This window comes from Drosophila miranda, chromosome 2 (assembly GCF_003369915.1).
Source record: "Drosophila miranda strain MSH22 chromosome 2, D.miranda_PacBio2.1, whole genome shotgun sequence".
Taxonomy (NCBI): Eukaryota; Metazoa; Arthropoda; class Insecta; order Diptera; family Drosophilidae; genus Drosophila; species Drosophila miranda.
Genome location: NC_046675.1, coordinates 16,846,566 through 16,863,644, shown reverse-complemented (window position 1 = coordinate 16,863,644; position 17,079 = coordinate 16,846,566). Strand labels below are relative to the sequence as shown.

Here is a 17,079-nt window from a genome sequence, read left to right as displayed (position 1 = left end):
GCGTCGCTGTGGCCATCGATTTCGTTTCGATGTTAAGCGCGTTTCCTTTGAGAAATTCAGTTTTGCTCGGACGCTCAACGCGCATTCGCACGTTCCAGTAGTAAAAGCGCTTCTACAGAACTGGAGCCGATCACAATAGTTGTACGAGCACTACCGAGTTATATACAAATCCCGAAATAATATAGCCGTAAATACGGCCTAAGAATTTGATTTTATCGCGTTGTTGTTTTTTATTCAAACTGGAACATGGTTGCCAGCGAAGACATTAAAAAGGTAAGAGCAGGTGGCATATGTATTGTAATATACGAATTTTACGTACACCAAATTATGAGAAAAATCACGATGATTTTTAAACGGAATTTTAAATCAACACTAAAAACCGGTAATTCAGAAAAGATTGTGGAGCACCATTGATTATAAGTCAAGCCAATACAAGTCAAGAAAACTATTTCCTGAAGCAATAATTTCAGCATTTTTGGTTCTATATTAGAATTCCTAATGCTTCCATTTGGACAATCCACATCACGTGATACGTACTAATTATGTGTATAAAATCAATTATAAAATGCGATCCCCATTGGCGCTTGAGTACATTAGAACTCATATGTTCCATACTTTTGCGGACTAGATTAGTTAAAACAAATAATTATGGCTTGCTTAGACCTATCTTTCAATATGCGAACTATGTAATTTATTAGCCTCTAATTGAAAAATATCTAATCAGTATTTTGGGCTGCGTAGAAATGTACACAAAACATAAAGATTTATACAAGCTATTTCTACACTTGAACAGCTCTCTTAATAATTTAAACCGTTTTGAATAGGTTGAGAAGGTTGCCAAGCCGAGTGTTTGTGCTATCAGAGGCCATAAACCAACGATTAGGTCTAGCAGAGGGTATCACAGCATCAAGAGTTATGTACTTAGGAAGTGTTGCAATTCTGGGGGTAGATTACTTCCCACTCAAAACTCGGCCAGGACTTCGTCTAACACCTCTTTAGGAATTACCAAATAACTTGATTGGGAATTGGGCATCTATAGAGTCGATTGAGCACGGGGCCAAAAGATTCTTATCAAAATGGGGCGCTATCAAGGCTAACAGCAGCCTGGCAGGTGATCGCCGTGCGGGTCACGCAGTCACTAACTGTTTTCGATAATGGCCAATTAAGTGTTTAACTTTGAGCGTGACACTGGACTCTTCAATTTGAGATTTTAGGCAAACGATTGCCAATTGCTTAGCCCACACTCGAATCGACTAAATGATTCACATGCACTCCAGCCCACCAGATAATGGGCCGAAATATGGCCTTATTTCGGCTACTGTCCCATATCGCTTATATATTATCACGTCGGGACAGTAAAACAATAAAAATAACCAGAGCAGCAATATAATATTACGATTATGTACATACAGTAGTTTCAGTCGCGTGCCCATCAGCCTTTGTATATTTACACGAGCTTATCTTTTGCTTGTCGGGCAATCTGCAGTGCACAAATAATAATATTTACATATCAATATTTTTTGGCATTCCATGGCCACTGCATCCGCCATAAATGATAAATACAAAACTATGAAACTGCCAAGGAATTTTGAAAATATTACCGAAACTCTTTGAAGTGATTTTATGAATCATTTCATCCAAACCTCTTGTGATTCAGTTTAGTAAATGTGTTTCTTGTATTTCAAGGAAACTTGAGCAATGTTTTCCAGATATTTCATTAAGTACAAAAGACTTTCTTATGAGAGAAAATGAATCACTCCTTTTGATTACGAGCGTAGAGAAAAACTTTGCACTGTATGCAGATTAACCAGTACTCTTGTTTTTGTGAATAATAAAATGAATAAATAATATGATTAATAATGGAAAGCATGACTGAAACTATGTATGTTGCTCACCTCGAAGAATCAGTAAAACCTGTTGAAAATTTTGTTTCAATTCCAAATATTTTGTATCCATTTAGATTATAATTTGGTATCGGAAGGGCAAATTCAAAGTATACATTTAGGCTCCTCAGAAAACCCCACCCTCCACACATACATAGATACTGCATACATACATACACATATACATGGGAATGAATGCAAAACACACCTTGATGTATCCGCTGGTATCCCCACAACAATATCATTTTAATTACCGAATGGGCAATGGACTTGAGCGAATTAAGGGCATGCCGTCAATAAAAGAAATTGTCTATCGCCGACTGCGCTGCAATATGGTAAACAATAGAGACAAGAAAAATGTGGGCGTGTAAGAGGAAACATTGAATATTAAACGAACGGCCCCACGGGGAAACTGCTCAAATTTATGGGAACAATCCTCTCAAAGCCGAGCACAAGGCACAAGGCGATAGCTGAACTTGGCATCGGGAAAACGACAAATAGCACTAAGCAATACGAAGAGAAAAAAGATAACACCGGCAACCGAAGCATTGCATACTCTGTAGTCTGATAATTATAGGGATGTTATGTGTGAATAAGTCGCAAGCTGATCAGTTATGTCTATTCGTAAGGTATTGCTTATCGCAGAAACAAGAAAACATATGACCCCACTTCTTCGACTGTGTGGCAAATTTATTATCATAATCATCATGCCCCTTGTAATTGGGTTAGAGAGCAATGTGAACAGAGCAAAACAAATGACGCCGACTAATTAGCATGTGATGGGGATAAGATGAGCCGAGCGCGCCTCTATCAGTACGGTGGGTGTGTCTGTTTTCTTGCTGACTCTTTCTGGCGATCTCTCTCGTGCTCGCTCACTCGCTCTCTCTTTCTCTCGCTTCCTCCAACCAGATGTGTATGCCTGTGTGACTTGTTTGGGTGTGAATCTGGCGACAGGTTTCTTTTGGCATGCACTTGACGCCATTAAGATTTACGTGTTTTACTTTCCAATTAAACATTCCGTTTAAATTACATTCTAAACGCTCGCTTGCACTCCCCCAAGGATTCATCATTTTCATTAGGAATGCATTTCCAAACATCGTAGTCGTTGTCGTCTAATCGGAAACAAAAACAAGTTTCTATTTATAGCCGGGGCACAGCTGATAGATGCGGGTCGGTATCTTTCCTGGCATTTGGCAAGCGAGTGCAACGCATCGAAATGCATTTAGCAATTTAATTTTAACTGGCAAAAAAATTGTCGGAAGTATTGCTGGTTTGTACTTTGCTCGGTTCAGGCGCGGGGCGTATGCTTAATATGTGCGCAGAATGATCTGTGGCATAGGTTTAAACTTCTTTATATTGGCTGACTATTGACACGACTACTATGATTTGCTAATAGATAAAGGTTCAATAGATTTATGTGACCCCAGTAAGGCCTCTTAGAAGCATTACGATTAAAGATCCGATAGTGTCATGCGTCTTCTCCAACAGGTTGCCATAGTATTCTGGTGGCCTTCTTGACAAGCCCACCTTTACCCAATTCCTAAAGATATTTCATCTGTTTCTGACGTAAAACATAAGATTCGTGTGCATCTAATGCGCGTAATCCGTTGGCAATACAATGAAATGCCAACAAAGCGCCAGGCCAAATAAAATAAAAGTTCTATGCAAACTAAAAGAATGTTCGCAAAGAATTGAGATCAAAATACGTTTTTTCGAAGAGCCCAACGATTCAGTCGTCTCGAGGTGGCCGCACGAGACAAACCGCTGCCCACGAGGCTCAAAAACTAAAATTAGTGGACGAAAACAACAAACAGCGAAATATTCAAATATAAATATATACATCTTTCTTAGATAATTAATGACAAGAGATAAAAATAAGTTCAATATAAACCAAAATATACAAACCATAAAGTAGTGTTTTTTAAGAAGAACAAAATTGTCATTAAATTGGACAAAGTGCGTTTTGTGTGTGTGTTTGACTTACATAAGACGTTGGGAAAGAACAACCCGGAAATCGGGACAGTTTAATATGGATTCGGAAAAAGTAGTACGCGCCATGGCGCGCTGGTGGCAGGTAAAGAAAAGCCCTTGTATTCTCACCATCCGAAAAGAATAGTTTTTCATCTTGCTCACAGCATTTTTTATTGAAAAAATGTCAGATGATTAACTCTCGTTAAAAATCAGAAAGAATGGAAACCAGTGGAAATTTGTTAATGTTTTCCAAATTTCAAAAGTTGCGTGTAATGATTTAAGCCCAGTCCAACAAAATAATTGGACTTTATACACAATGGCACCTGTGGGCAACAGAAATTAAAATAACGTTTAAATGCCAATTTAAATCCGAGATGAGCTTAAAATCATGTCGTATATTTTTAGTAATTTCCAGATAATAATTAAATGATTTCCTGTTACAGACTGTCAGCCAAGAGGATGCGGACCCTTCGGCTCGCAACCCAATGCTCTATGACCCACTGCAGGATGGTGTGGTTAAAACTTCGAAGACCCGTCAATATGTGGCTGCCCTGATAAGTGAGTGGAAGACATCATAGTGGTTTTCTTGTGAATCGATCGCTAATGAACAACTTACAGTGTGCTTGGGAGCCGTTGCCGCTGGCACAGCTTTGGCGTGGACCAGCCCTGTGCTAGATCAGATCAGTGTGCACCCGCCAGCTAACACCACAGCAGGGAACTCAACAATGGGGAACGCTACAATTGCCAATGGAACCAGCCCAATTCCGTTGCCTCTGCCAAGCGAAGACCGTCTGCAACTGACAGCGGGCCAACGTAAGTAGCTTAAATTATATTACAACCGCAGGCGCTTCAACTTCGAGTTGATTCCTATCCACATTTTAAGCGAGATAAAAAAGTTTTCTGTCTTATATGATAGTAATTCCACCTGGTACCTATAGATCACAGACAGAGGGGTGTATTCAGTTCGTGTGGTTCCACCATATATTCTTGATCAGCATGAATAGAAAAGTCTGTTTTGATGATCTCAAAAACTATTAGAGCTAGAGTAACATGATTTTGTATCCCGATTCATGCAATTTCACACTGAATTAAGTTTATTCAGTCAAGTGTTTACTTTGTTTCCACCCTTCCAGTAATCCCACCTAGAATCAAACTGTTTTCACTTATGTTTATAGAGTAACAAATAAACAGATATAGTCACTGTCTAACATCTATCTTAATGTGGAAAAGTGTCGCTTTCTATGACTTAAATGGTCATACTAATCTCTTAAATAATTGGATGCTATAATCGGGTTTGATAATAAATTATAAGAGCTCGCTTGTTCAGTTCGATTACTGATAAGAGTTGTAGATATTGTTATATTTTCTTTGATTTTGTAATCTTTATTCAGTCAAGTGTTTACTTTGTTTCCACCCTTTCAGTAATCCCACCTAGAATCAAACTGTTTTCACTTATGTTTATAGAGTAACAAATAAACAGATATAGTCACTGTCTAACATCTATCTTAATGTGGAAAAGTGTCGCTTTCTATGACTTAAATGGTCATACTAATCTCTTAAATAATTGGATGCTATAATCGGGTTTGATAATAAATTATAAGAGCTCGCTTGTTCAGTTCGATTACTGATAAGAGTTGTAGATATTGTTATATTTTCTTTAATTTTGTAATCTTTACATTTTCAGAGACCTGGGTTAGTTCCCTGCTGGCTATTGGCGCCTTTCTGGGAGCCATGCCCACGGGATACATTGCTGATGCCATAGGCCGACGATACACAGCAATGGTCATGAATGTTCCCTTTATATTGGCCTGGATCTCGATTATCTTCGCCAATTCTGCAGGCTGGCTTTATTTTGGGCGCTTTCTGATCGGTAAGCTACTATCTTTTGAAAATAATTCACTGATTGTTAATCTGTGCTTTATCTAGGCATCTCCACGGGCAGCTTTTGCGTGGTCGCACCCATGTACATATCCGAGATTGCCGAGACGAGCATTCGTGGCACCCTGGGCACTCTATTCCAACTGCTGCTCACTGTTGGCATACTGTTCGTGTATCTGGTGGGATCTATGGTGTCCTGGACCACTTTGAGTACGCTCTGCTTGTTTGTGCCAATCTTTCTGTTTTTCGGCCTGCTCATATTGCCCGAGACGCCAGTCTATCTGCTCAAGAAGGTGAGGGAGCGCCCATCCATCCATCCATGCCACACATCTTCAAGCCCCATATATCTCCTTTATCTTACCTTGTAGGGTCAACGGGCCGAGGCCGCCCTCTCGTTGAAGTGGCTCTGGGGTCGCTACTGCGACTCGCGCAGTGCCATCCAAGTCATCCAAAATGATCTGGACCAGGCCGCAGCCGATGCCGGCATCCTGGATCTTTTCAGTAATCGTGGAGCCCGCAACGGTCTGGTTATCTCCATACTGCTGATGTTCTTTCAGCAGTTCTCTGGCATCAATGCGGTCATCTTCTACACGGTTCCGATCTTCCAGTCCGCAGGCAGCACTCTCGATGCCTCCGTCTGCTCCATCATCGTGGGCGTTGTGCAGGTGATCATGACCCTAACCGCTTCACTGCTGATCGATCGTGCTGGGCGAAAGATACTGCTGCTCTTCAGCAGCACAGTAATGTCCATCTGCCTGGCCATACTGGGTGCCTACTTCGACATGAAGGATAGCGGCAAGGATGTCTCCTCCATTGGCTGGCTGCCGCTGCTCTGCGTGGTGCTCTTCATGATCACCTTTTCGGTGGGCTATGGCCCCATTCCCTGGCTGATGATGGGCGAGCTCTTCCTGCCCGACGTCAAGGCCACTGCCGTCGCAATCACTGTGATGGCCAACTGGCTGTGTGTGTTTATCGTCACTAAAAGCTTTGGCACAATGATCGAGTCTCTCGGATCGGACGTCACATTCTGGTTCTTCGCCACGTGCATGGCCGCTGCCACCATCTATGTGGCCACAATGCTGCAGGAGACGAAGGGCAAGAGTGCCAGCCAAATACAGTCCTGGCTAAATGGACGCTAATGGACTCTCTTAGTTCTTGTAGATTAGTTTAGCCAGGTGCTATTGTACTCGTAGGTAGATATGAAGTCAACTCCATGGTTGGACATGTTGACATGTTGAAAGAAATTTCTCGTCGGTTAGCCGATGATTTTATACTTTTGCAAATGATATAAGTTCTGAATGGTCTTGCAAACACAAATGTCAAATCTTTCTTTGCAAGGGTATAAACACTTAAATAGATAGATAATATTGAGCAAACTGTACAATTATTCTTATCAATATTGCACAATGTTAATATTAAGTGTACACAGTTCAATTAGTTCCTAAGTACCTATCTAGAATGTCTATGTAACGCCTTCCCTTCATTAGATAAGTTGATGGGGGACTTGGGAAAAGACCCTTCCTCGTCCGCTTCAGTATATGTGTAAGTATGGACAGAAGGATGGATGGAATGGATGGCAAAGACATATACTCTTATGTATATAGTTGATAATAAAACTATACTGTACAGCAATCCCAATCCCAAGTGTATGCATGTTTGAGCCCATTTAGTGATAACGATAACCTCTGGACCCTGGGTACGCCCCTTCAAATGAGAAATTAGAAAATTATCAGGCACTGTCTGTTGCACCAAGCCCCGATTACAGTCGTACGACTTCGCATTGGAGACAGGCCACGCCTACCTTTGGCGCCAGGGTTTGTCGCTACTCTCTTCGTTTTGTTTCCCTTGAGGCATGGTCAATGTGAAGGTCACCGTCGATTGATTGATTGATCGACATCGAAAGCGACGCACAAAATGTAAATTGAAATCGTGCCAGCAGCAGCTCGCCTGAGTCGAGAGCTGTCGCATTTCCACATTCTACTTCGATCATTGCCTGCCGCATTTCTATGCAAATATTTAATGCCAATTACAGGAAGCCCCTCACAAAGTCCGTATTTGCTTGGATATTTGCTCAGATGCTCGACAGGTTGTTGACAAATATCTATCCATATTTGTCAAAGCAATACTGACTGGTAAATGGGAAATATGTTGTGGGGAAATGGTTGTATCAATGGGATCGGTATAAAAACTGCCACTGGAGATTATTAGATAGGGGAAACATGTCGCGATAAACGCAATTACCGTTTAATTGCATGTTAAATAAATCGTCTAATACGATACGGATAATCCCCGGATAAAGTGCACATAAATAAAATAGTAAGAACACTTCTCTATACACGAGACCAAAATTAGATTGTATGCCTGTATGAGTAGATCGCATTCTCAAACTTAAAACATGCAATACTACCAAATTCTGTTTGACATATTTAAAAACCGCGTTTTGGTGACACACACTTTCATAATTTTGACTCAGCATTTTGGGCGCCGAAATTAATATATAAATATTGGATTAAAAAGAAAATCGCCTGACCTTTCATAGGTTTTTTTTATTTGTGTCGATGCAAAGGCTATTCCTTAAGACATATAGAGCCAAGGTTTAAATTTTCTACCATTTTTAATGTTTCTCAAACGTTGACCTTTTTTTTAAAGTTAACAAAAAAAGTTCTTGCTAAATTGAAATTCGAGGATAAAGTAGAAATGGGATGCAAGACTCTTCTATACTCTTCTTCGAGTCATAGTTGTATAGCATTAAGATTTAAAAGGATAGAAAGTAGGTGTCAGTAACTATATATTTGTATCAATTGATTTAAACACTATTTGCGACTGTTGTGATACGTTTTATATAAAACAAAACACTAAAAATACCCCTTAAGCACTGCAAAAGCCGGATATTTATTGATCTATAGCAAAACATCAAAAGTGTATGAGTATTCAGCTTTTTAAAATGCTCGTAATTAGTATTTGTGTCAGGTTATCTCTAAACGACTTGTTTCGGATGGGGGGAAACACCAATAAGACGTAGTCTCAAAAGACTTAATGTGCCTACCGCAGACACATTTCAATTAGCACGCACGTTAGCCGACTGGCCTAGCGACTTTATTATGTACTTATGTATGTCTTAACTGTATCGATAAGACATCGAAATAAGTCAATCCCCCGGGGAGTGTCCGGTGCATGCTAATTAATTTCCTTGAAGCTGAGTCCGATCAAAGTGAGGCAAAGTTTTCCACAGAATATCCGGAACTAGGGGGTCTTTCGTTGCTGCGACATTTTAAGTCAAATACGGCTGCTTTGGAGAGAACCAGACAATTGTCAGAAAGGCAGACAAAGTGCTGATAAAAATCCCACAAATTCCGAGCTCAGTTCTCTCGGCTCTGCTTTGTTCAATGGTCGCGTCTGAGTGGCTATTCAATGCGATATAATAGCCACTGATATCTGTAATACTCATATGTATGTATGTTCGTATGTGTCTCTCTCTGCTTATATACATATATTATATGCTCGGTCTGGCGACTAAGCAGAGAATTTAAATGCGTCTGTCATAATTTCCCGGCTTAATTTTGCATGCCCAAACGACAAAAGCGTCAAAACATTCTCACATCGACATCATTTCAGTTCCGGCAGCCAAACAAAACTGTTAGCTTTGATCTGTCCATAGCCAGACACCGAGTTATTTTCCACAATACGTATACGCCGGGTATTACTACGAGCTCTAATTTGACAGTGCTTCATTAATTGTGTTCTAATTGAAAATTTCGGCTACCATAATGGGTGAGTGGACCTACTAAATGTGCTTTATCTGTATAGTGCTTTATGTTGTTGCGGTCTGTGATGCATTGCCTCGCTTTTCTGCGCGTAAAAATTAGTCAGAATGTTTACCCTTGAATACCAAATATAATCAAATATTGGTGTGTGTAGATTGGGGAAAAAACTGAACGTATTATCGCAACGACTGATTTCTTAAATCTAAATGGTAGCTTTTCCGTTAGTTTCGATTTGTTGCCGTTGAGTTCGGACCACAAGTTTTACCATTTTGGGCTAAGATCCCTGGCAAGTGAATTTATTTGCTTTATTTTTATTTCTTTGTGAGTAAAACAAGCCGAAATTCATAACCTTTTATTTTGAACGCGTTGTAATGTGCTGAACGGGTGGTTTAAATATGTTTCAAAAATATTTGTTTATCTGTTTAACATTAGTCCCTTTTTATTGACTTTTTTCTTTTATTCATTTATGTTCATATCAGATATTATATTAGAGTCATGTAAGAACCTTCAAGGACTTTATGTCCCGTCAACCCACTATTTTTCAGTGAACACCTATCACTCAGTTTGTCAAACCTCTCCATAGTCAAGGTTTGGAATCATATCTGTATTTACTCGATTGCCAAATAATATATAAGTATCTTTTCGTGGCGCCTAAGTACTTCTGACTTATCAAAATTGCTTCTATTAAACGTTTGTCGTCTGTGTCAGCGCTTAATTGGTGACCGAAATCAAAAAAATGTTTGATCAGTTGGTGGTAACTAGTAAATAAGGAAAAACCCATGAAGTTCAAATGGAAAGTAAAAAAATAAGGTTGATGGAACGTGTTCAACGATCTTATGCGAAGGTGGCAACAATTGTGAATCGGTGATAATCTTTACAGGAAGAAGTTCATAAACTATGTTTTTTAATTATAATAAAAGCTTATCGAATACAAGAACAAGAAGTTTCATAAAAACGTGTTAATTTATGGAAAGGAAATAACAAGTAAAGCCAATATACTACGTATTTATACGTTTTTAGGGCTGAACTGAAAAAGCGACTTTTCATTTTTGAGCTTTAATCTTTCATTTCGATATGAAGGAGTAAACTTGAGTACCAACTTTTCCATAGTCACATTCGAGAGATACTCTTCCAAGGCAGATATGGCTCTCCCTGTCATGGTGTCACACTCTATTCACGTGCTGTGCTCCATCTGAGTGAGTAACTTAACTCAATTTGTGTCAATATTTTCGACTTGTTGAGGCGTAACGCTGCAGAACTGTAATTAGCGGAAATAACTTAAGAACTACTAATCAAAGCAGCTATTTACGCCGTCACTCGGTGGCATTTGATTTGTTTGTCCATGTAATGTGGATATGGTTGGGCTGGTTATGATTAGAAGTGCCAGAGGCTACTTGATGATTAGAGGTAAGTTCTTGGTATCCCCCTCACATCCCCAATCAGCCGCTGGACGCCAATCCATTGAAGTGGGAGGCGGGCGCCCTTTGCCGTCGGGTCGTGTAAGCAAACAAATTGAGATTGGGGCGCCTTCTTTTTGTCAGCTTTTTCGCAGTCTTATCACACAGATGTACATACAATATGGGTAAATAGGCCAGTTCAAGTGCAAAATGCACACAAATGGCGCAATTTCAACCAAAACAACCAACACAACAACAATAATAAGGTTTTGAAGAGAGATTTTGATTCGATTCCGATGCACGGGGGTTCGATGGGAGAGCTAACGCTGATGAATACTAGATGAGTTTGCCATCGAACGAGAGGCGCTGCCCCTGATAAGATAATGCACGTGTAAGAGCACTTGTCGATGAGCATTATTGACTGAGTATTGATTTCGAATGCCTGTCATATAAGGCGAAAATTCTTTAAATTCGCGCGATTCGCCGATCCAATCAGCATTTCAGTTCTGAGCTGAGAGGCTGACAGTTTTCAAAATCATTTTCCTAGTGCGGATCCTTTTTGCTTGATGAAGAAGGATATGTAAGTAGGGATGTGCAAAAGTCAAAAATATCATCTGAAAAATGCTGTATCTGGCTACAACGTGAAATTAATGATAGCCAACAGAAAGTGTCAACAGTGATTGTTAAAATAATTACACAAATATATTCTCTAATGATAATTGCAGAAGAAAACATTTTCAAATTCGACAGACAGTAATTTGATGTAGCTTTTTTCGCTGTGCAATAAAATTAATTTTGAATAATGATTACATAGAACGCGACTACTCTTCCGCATTCTATTTTTGTATTTTTTAGTAACTTTACAATTAGCTAATGTGTAAAGATGCTTTGATAATGTGATAAATGAAAAACGAGACAGTTAATGTTGAGAAATGTGTAAGAACAACGTGAATGTGAATGGGTGGAGCTCTCATATCTGGTTACATGAGTCATGCGCTTTTACAGAATGGACCGTCAACGAAACCATTCAAGACTAAGGGTCAAGTAAAAGCCATTTGGACTTACAGGCGATTGAATTACTAATGGGGACAGCATCATTAATCCACGTCCACTGATTTTCTAATGAGATGCTTTCGCTTTTTTTTATGGTTGTGCTTTTGCAGCTACTGCTCCACTCGCGAAACAAGCCAGATGCCGTCAGTAGCCCGCGAAGAAGAGACAGGAGTTAAATATTCCTATACGGAAGTCAGTTCTTTTCAGATTAGCGAAGTAAACACGCGAAATATGTCGCCAGAACCAGTCAAGACTGGACGCATTTTTATGGCCGCTGTGGCAGGTGAGTCAAGTTGTGATACATTTGCCTTAAATAAAACATGTGCATAATCTGCATTCTCCGACTGTCCTCTCTCTTAGCTAACTTGTCCGCCTTTGTGGTGGGCACCTGCCTGGGCTGGACCTCTCCAATTGGACCCAAACTCAAGACCGAAGATACCTCCGACTCGCCTTTGGACAGACCCATAACATCCGATGAAGATGCCTGGATCTCCTCGCTGATTGCCATTGGAGCGCTCATTGCTCCCTTTGTGGCTGGACCCCTGGCGGATCGCATTGGCCGAAAGTGGGTACTGCTCTCCAGCAGTCTCTTCTTCGTGCTTGCATTCGGAATTAATATGGGAGCCACAGAGGTGTGGATCCTATACCTGTCCCGACTGATTCAGGGCTTCGGCGTGGGGTTCGTGATGACTGTGCAGCCCATGTATGTGGGTGAGATTTCCACGGATAATGTTCGTGGAGCTACTGGCTCTCTAATGCAGCTGTTTATTGTGGGTAAGTGTGGATAGCAAGATCTTTGAGTTCGTTTGACACTAATTTATTCCCCCTTTTAGCTGGTATTCTATATGTCTATGCAATTGGTCCCTTCGTCTCGTACATGGCTCTTCAGTGGTGCTGTATTGTTGTGCCGGTGATCTTCGATGCGATCTTCTACTTTATGCCCGAGAGTCCCCACTATTATGCCGGAAAGGGACGCAAGACAGACGCACTGCGTTCGCTACAGTTTCTGCGTGGCCAAAGCGCCGAGGGAGTGCACAACGAGATGGCCGAAATACAATCCAGTGTGGAGGAGGCCATGGCCAACAAAGGCACTATTATGGATCTGTTCAAGAACCCCGGCAACCGTAAGGCACTGTTCATCTGTGCCGGCCTAATCTCCTTCCAGCAGCTTTCGGGAATCAACGTGGTCCTTTTCAATAGCCAGTCGATCTTTGCCAGCGCCAACACGGGACTGGATCCCGCCATTGCCACCATTATTATTGGCTGCGTCCAGGTGGCATCCTCGGGCCTGACGCCCATCGTGGCGGATCGCCTTGGCAGGAAGGTGATGCTGCTGACCTCCGCCAGTGTGATGACAGTGGGTCTGACGGCACTCGGCGCCTTCTTCTACATGCAGCTGGTGGTGGGCGACATCTCCAATGTGGTGTGGATGCCAGTGCCAGCGCTCGTTATCTACAACATAGTCTACTGCACGGGCTTCGGGCCACTGCCTTGGGCTGTGCTCGGCGAGATGTTCCCGGCGAACATCAAGTCGTCTGCCTCGTCCATTGTGGCCAGCACCTGCTGGACTCTTGGCTTTCTGGTTACCTATTTCTATCCTGCTCTGGATGCCCTTGGTTCCTACTACGCCTTCTGGTTGTTTGCCGGATTCATGGTGGTGGCCTTCTTCTTTGTCCTTTTCGTGGTCATGGAGACAAAGGGCCTCAGCCTGCAGGAGATCCAGGATCGACTAAACAGCAAGCGCAACTAAGAGAGGGCCTATTTGTTAATATATGTATATGTGTCGTTTAAGTCCTTAAAGATCTTATATGTATATCTTAGGTCTAAAAGCAAAGTATTTTATTGCATAGTCTTTTAAGCTTAAACTCAATTCTGTTAAACGTTTTGCCAAAAATACACTTTAGTAATATGAAGAGCAGTACTGTCTTTTTTATGAGCTTTATGAGCTAAAAGTCCGCAAAGTCTCCAAAAACGTTTCGCAGAATATTCGACGAAATAAAACCTATCTCTTTAAACCACAGAAAAACAAAAATTCTGGTTGCAAAATTACGCTTCCATATATACATATCTTATGCCGGGCGAGAATGGGGAAATCGAAAATATCAAAACATTCATACCCGATACTCAAAGAGTATAGGGGTACAATATATTAGATTTGTGGTGAAAGTGGATGGTTTTAACAGCCAAAAGGAAGCGTTTCCGACCAAATAAAATACATATACAAATAAATACAAATAAAATACAACATAATGTTGTAAGCAGACTACTGTGATATCACACTGCATTTTAAAACTCGCTGAGTATAGAGTATGAAGGTAGAGTCGCGGCTCTAGCTGCGACTCAAAACGTTCCCGCTCGTTAGTACAGGAGATACATATGAGCCTTTAAAGAACACATACTATATCTTTAAGGTTGACTAATAAGTAAACAATGTATCTTATGATTATCTTTTTTCTTTTTTCTTTTCTTTTTTTAAGTATATTCGTTGCTATCAATATTCAATAAAAACCTATTCTGTTGCATCGACCGTTCTAAAGGAAAATACATCTAATCAAATTTTTTTGATATTTTTCAACTTGACTTACCTTTCAAAAAACCACCCCGAAGACCCCCGGAAGTTATTTTTTTTTAACAAAAGGCCAACCAGCGATATGGCTTATGCCATATCTCTCTTCTAGAGAGATTTAAGTGTCGGCACCTCAAACAAAAAAAAAAAAAACGAAAGAAGCTTTACCACTAGTATAAGAATATCACTAAATAGTAATGATAAATCCATCTTTTGGAAAAAATTCAATCGAGTAAAAAGTTAAAGTTTCATCGAGAACAAAATAAATGAAAGCTGAGCTCCGAAGTCCCAACTGTGTGACATACAAGGCTCCGACAGTTGTGCCATTAAATATCCTCCTTGAAACAAAAACGACGTGTAAATATGAAATACATGTATTGTTCCATCACGAAACAAATCGACGTATGTTGACTAATAAATCATGTATAAAAGCTTTCGCCGAATTCTTTATAAATCATCTGAAAAGTGTGCTCCACTTTTGTGAACTGCTAGTGTAGAACTCATGTACTATGGTGTGCCTGCCCCCCATGTAACTAAAGATGGTATATTCCGGACCGCTTATACAATTTTGGGCAACTTCAAGGACAAAGAAAACAAAGTGTGGAGATAATGGTGTTTACCCCTGATCTGACGACTAACCCGACGCAAATATTAAATTGCGATATATAGTTTATTGCGCGACATCCAAATTGCAAGTGTAGCTTGCCTGCCCTTTACGTTGCCGCTATGATCGCTGAGCGCAGCTTCGCTCGGCATACATAGATAAGCCAGACGCAAAGCGTAGATAACACAGATAAAGAGCGAGCTTCGAGAGAACGCTTAGCAGGGCAAGCAAGCGCGAAGCTTTAACAAACATACGAGTGACAATTAAATTAAATGAGTAGCAAACAAAACAAGCGGCTGAAGGCCAATTCTCTACTATTGGCAAGCAGCAAATCGGCGGGGTTTTGCTCGGAACACAAAGAATAAATTACTTCAAAATATTATAGGCTTTTTAAAAATTGTATTGTATTGGCCAAATCTCTCCAAATATTCCCAAGAAAACCCGAACACCAGCACGAAAAACTTAGATTTACTTATTCTGCAAGTACAAACAAGAGACATTTCTTCGTCAATGTTATTCGCATATGGGATCAGCTTCTGTATCACAAGAAAAAGATAATGAATCTGTCAGGAGCCCACCTAATATATTAATATACAAAAGTGCAATATACAACATTAAAGTAAGAAGAAAGCAAATTTCTTATGTAACCATAAATCAGAAAGCAAAATGAATTAAATATATTTTTATAGTTTGGCAAAAACCAAATCAAGGTTACATCTAGTGACTGGCACTCTAAGGATAAGCCCTTTGCGTGTAGCGCAGAGAATTAAAATTAAGAAAAAAAATGAAGGTAAAAGAAACTCAACAACGGCTGAACCGATTTGGCTGAAAATTGGTGGGGAGGTAGCTTAGATTCAGGAGACTGCTCTAGGGTTCCCTAGTGACATGACATATTCGTCAGCACAGTAGTCTGTGTGTCACAGGCACCGACTTGGCTGTGTTTAAATCCGCAATGGCCAAAGTTATGTCAGCATCGAAAATCATCTGGGAAGAATGCATTAGAAGCACTTAACCAAACATTGAAAGATCAACGCAATGCCTCGAGATATTTTGAAGGTGATTGGAGGTATGATTCTACTGATCGGCGATTTCCGCCAAAAACTGCTAGTAATTCAAAGATCAACGCCTACCGACGAAATAAACGCTAGCCTAAAATCATCGAATCTATGGCGCTATGTGAAGAAACTTCAGCTGACAACAAACATGCGAGTTTCTGCCGACGAATAGAGCGGATTGATTTCATACAAATGAAGATGAAGCAACCAACTGAATTCTTCAACTCCTTTTTAAACGCACCTCACAATTTGCGCCTAAAGGTTGGCTCCGTAGTGATCATTCTTCGAAACATGAACCAACCAAAACTGTGCAACGGTACCCGTTTGGTGATAAGAAAATTGATCAAAAATTTGATTTGAGCGGCGATACTCAAAAGAAAATTCGAGGGTGAGGAAATTCTCAATCCCAGGATTTCGATGATCCCAACAGATATGCCATTTAATTTTAAAAGACTTCAATTTCCGATACGACTTGCATTCGCCATGACTATTAACAAATTACAAGGCCAATCCTTGAAAGTATATAGTCTGAATCTGGAAAATAAATCTTTTTCACATGTGACATTACATGTGACATGTTCACGGGTCGGAAGACCATCTGCGTTGCTTGTTTTTGCGCCTGAAAATAAAACAAAAAATGTTCTGTATCACAAGGTGCTTAACTGAAGAAAAAAAGAAAACCTATATAAGTAAAAAAACCCAATTAAAGAATCGTTAAAATACAAAAAAAAAAAAAACAGATAAAATCAAAAATCTGCTTAATTATTGCCGCTAAGGCGGAAAAAAGTTTACCGCGTCATCTAAAAATTTTTCGCTGTAAATTAGCGACATTTAATTTAGAACATTTTTTTTTGCGTGGCAGAACATCGTCTTAGTTAGTAACAAAATTAAACAATTGCGTTTTTTTT

At 40.2% G+C, this 17,079-nt stretch overlaps 2 protein-coding genes across 4 annotated transcripts; both read left to right on the top strand.

Annotated features, from left to right (window-relative positions):
- Nucleotides 1-184: 184 nt before the first annotated feature.
- LOC108157450 (facilitated trehalose transporter Tret1-2 homolog) lies at nt 185-7,370 on the top strand. 2 transcript variants are annotated; one of them, XM_017289511.2, is made up of 6 exons: nt 185-273; nt 4,298-4,412; nt 4,473-4,667; nt 5,539-5,724; nt 5,781-6,025; nt 6,101-7,370. In XM_017289511.2, the coding sequence occupies exons 1-6, from the start codon at nt 247-249 to the stop codon at nt 6,869-6,871; spliced, it is 1,539 nt and encodes a 512-aa protein (XP_017145000.1). In that variant the 5' UTR covers nt 185-246; the 3' UTR covers nt 6,872-7,370. The 2 variants fall into 2 exon arrangements, with proteins under 2 accessions (XP_017145000.1, XP_017144999.1); XM_017289510.2 differs by lacking the exon at nt 185-273 and adding an exon at nt 3,624-3,957.
- Nucleotides 7,371-9,374: 2,004 nt separating this feature from the next.
- LOC108157521 (facilitated trehalose transporter Tret1) lies at nt 9,375-13,864 on the top strand. 2 transcript variants are annotated; one of them, XM_017289626.2, is made up of 4 exons: nt 9,375-9,503; nt 12,057-12,229; nt 12,307-12,720; nt 12,780-13,864. In XM_017289626.2, exons 2-4 carry the CDS (start codon nt 12,085-12,087, stop codon nt 13,694-13,696), a joined length of 1,476 nt encoding a protein of 491 aa, XP_017145115.1. In that variant the 5' UTR covers nt 9,375-9,503; nt 12,057-12,084; the 3' UTR covers nt 13,697-13,864. The 2 variants fall into 2 exon arrangements, with proteins under 2 accessions (XP_017145115.1, XP_017145113.1); XM_017289624.1 differs by lacking the exon at nt 9,375-9,503 and adding an exon at nt 11,370-11,473.
- The last annotated feature ends 3,215 nt before the right edge of the window (nt 13,865-17,079 follow it).

Bases quoted from the DNA above. Each gene is read 5' to 3' on its own strand.
- LOC108157450 (XM_017289510.2), top strand. From the start codon at position 3,913: ATGGATTCGGAAAAAGTAGTACGCGCCATGGCGCGCTGGTGGCAG. The intron at 5,725-5,780 runs GTAAGCTACTAT...TGCTTTATCTAG, and splicing joins TTTTGGGCGCTTTCTGATCG to GCATCTCCACGGGCAGCTTT. The intron at 6,026-6,100 runs GTGAGGGAGCGC...CTTACCTTGTAG, and splicing joins CAGTCTATCTGCTCAAGAAG to GGTCAACGGGCCGAGGCCGC.
- LOC108157521 (XM_017289624.1), top strand. The intron at 12,230-12,306 runs GTGAGTCAAGTT...CCTCTCTCTTAG, and splicing joins TTTTATGGCCGCTGTGGCAG to CTAACTTGTCCGCCTTTGTG. The intron at 12,721-12,779 runs GTAAGTGTGGAT...TCCCCCTTTTAG, and splicing joins AATGCAGCTGTTTATTGTGG to CTGGTATTCTATATGTCTAT.